At 52.1% G+C, this 2109-nt stretch overlaps 1 protein-coding gene across 1 annotated transcript in view; it reads right to left on the reverse strand.

The window, feature by feature from the left end:
• The window catches only part of TMEM64 (transmembrane protein 64), a 12450-nt gene extending 12028 nt beyond the window's left edge, over window positions 1–422 (reverse strand). Inside the window, exon 1 of the mRNA XM_042035903.1 lies at window positions 1–422. Coding sequence (XP_041891837.1) covers window positions 1–394 — 394 coding nt within the window. The 5' untranslated portion in view covers window positions 395–422.
• Window positions 423–2109: the final 1687 nt, after the last annotated feature.

Genomic DNA, 2109 nt, shown 5'->3' on the forward strand with positions numbered 1-2109 from the left:
AGGCGTTAGACGGCGGCGGGGCCGCTCTCTCCGTCCCGGCAGTGGCAGCGGCGGCCCTGGCGGAGCGCGAGTCCCGGGGGGCGGCGGCAGCGGGGGCGGCGGCAGCACCGGGGCTCCATCTCCCTGCGCGCTGGGCTCCCGCTCCGCTCCGGAAAGCGCCTTCTCGGAGCAGCGGTGCCGATGTGGCAACCCCGGGAGGGAGGAGGCGAGGCTCCGGCGGCAGCAGCACCCGGCCCCGCTGCGGGGCTCGGCGGCGGCGCCAAGGCTCCGCCTCCTGCCCCGCCCCGGGAGCGCCGCGCCGGCCGGGTGTGCCCCAGCGGGGTCCCGCCGCCCGCCTCGCCCGAGCCTGCCCGTGCTGCGCGCCCCACTCGGCCCCGGTGCCAGCAGCCCGCATTCCTGGCAGAGCCGTAACCCGCAGGGTTTGGAGGAGCCGTGCTGGAAAGCGGGTTGTTTTCCGTCAGAGGAGCGCGGGGCTCAAGCATCGCTGTCTGTACTGCTGCTCTTGTGCTCCCTTGTTATGTCGGCGACTCTCCCTCTCTTACGTGAAGGCTTTGTATCGTGAACACCCCGGCTTTCCGCTGTCCAGGAGCGAGCAGCGAGACGAGCCTGTCCCGGCCAGCGGCCGGGGTTTGAGCCGAGGGGCGGCAGCCGATGCGCCCGGGCTGCGCGGTGCCTCCACGTCAGGTCAGCTTGGCTCACATGCCTGAAGGCTCGGACCCACTTTGGGATGGTTTGAGCGTGAATTTTGAGCCATTGCTAGAAAGAAAGAAACAGCCTGGATATGCAGTGAGGGCTCCATTTAGAGGGGTGTTTTCTCGGGAGCCTCGCCGAGGCTCGATAGCTCCGTAGGTCGCTTTTGCTCTGGCGTTACTAATGGCAAGGTGCAAAAAAGGGTTTGTTTTCTTTACAACGCTTAAACATAAAACGTGTTCCAGTGGAGTTATATTCCCCTGCTGGGAAATTTGCAAGCGTATATAAAACGAGAACGCATGTAGGTTGTAAAGGTTAAAGGATGATTGGAAACAAACAAACAAATCTCAAAATGAAGAACATATCTTTAAGTACTGCAATTACGTACTTTCAAAATACACCATTAGAAAGAATATAATCTGGGCAATCCAAGAAATCAGCCTAAGAAAATGACAGATGTCTTTGAGAGCCAACAGCAGAAAAAAAAATCCTAGGGGACCCTGTACAGGAGGAAAATTGCAGATAAATGTCTCCCGCATAATCTGCTTTATTGGTGTTACCTGTATCTGAATCTGAATTTGAGCATTTGATTTTGTATGTGCTCTTTGCTTACAATGCAAACACAGGCGGGACATACATCCAGAATTATAATAATGTCAAGAAAGCCCTGCATTGTAAAGGATGATGGGCATGCTTGCACATTCAATAAGGCATTTCAGCAAACCAGGGTCAGCTGGAAGTTCAGTAGAAGAACAAGAAGACAAAATGTTAATTTCTGGTTTTATACTAAGAGCACATATGTCTTGATGTGGTTTCAGCTTGTGTATATTTTTGTTCAATGCAGTTACTTTCATAAAACAGGAAATGGGTGGAAATGTCTGACAGAGACTTTACACTTTACAGCCTGTCCATTGCCATATTAAAGTGTAGAACCTTGTACTCTGAGCTGGAATGAATCTCCAGCTGTCACTCTAAACACGACAGGTTTCTGTATTTATAATCACAGAAAACGTACTTGAAAAGTGACAACAAAAGAGTATGAAGAACACAATGGTCTATCTAAGTGACAGTTTTGATATTACACTCTAACCTATTAAAAAATGTAACTAGTTAGTGGAGATGGTTTTCCAGTCCCTAGCAATATACAGGCTGAAACTCCTTGACCTTATCCATCAGCTGGGCTCCCTAAAATAGCTAATCTTGGCATTCTTCTGTCCCCTGGAGCAATAGCTCAGGAAGGAAAGGCAACAAACACTCAGATTTTGAGTGACACAAAGCATGGTCATAGAGCATCTTTGGATAAACATCCAAGCAAGGCCACAGGAATTCAGCGGGACTTGGGTGGAGCTGGTAGCCACTCCCACACGCACAGCGGATACAGCTACAGAGATGAGAAGCAGTGTCAGCTGGCTCCTGCGA

The sequence above is a fragment of the Corvus kubaryi genome, unplaced genomic scaffold (assembly GCF_017639235.1).
Source record: "Corvus kubaryi isolate FWS band 111438036 unplaced genomic scaffold, C.kubaryi_AGA036_p1.0 37385, whole genome shotgun sequence".
NCBI classification, from domain to species: Eukaryota; Metazoa; Chordata; class Aves; order Passeriformes; family Corvidae; genus Corvus; species Corvus kubaryi.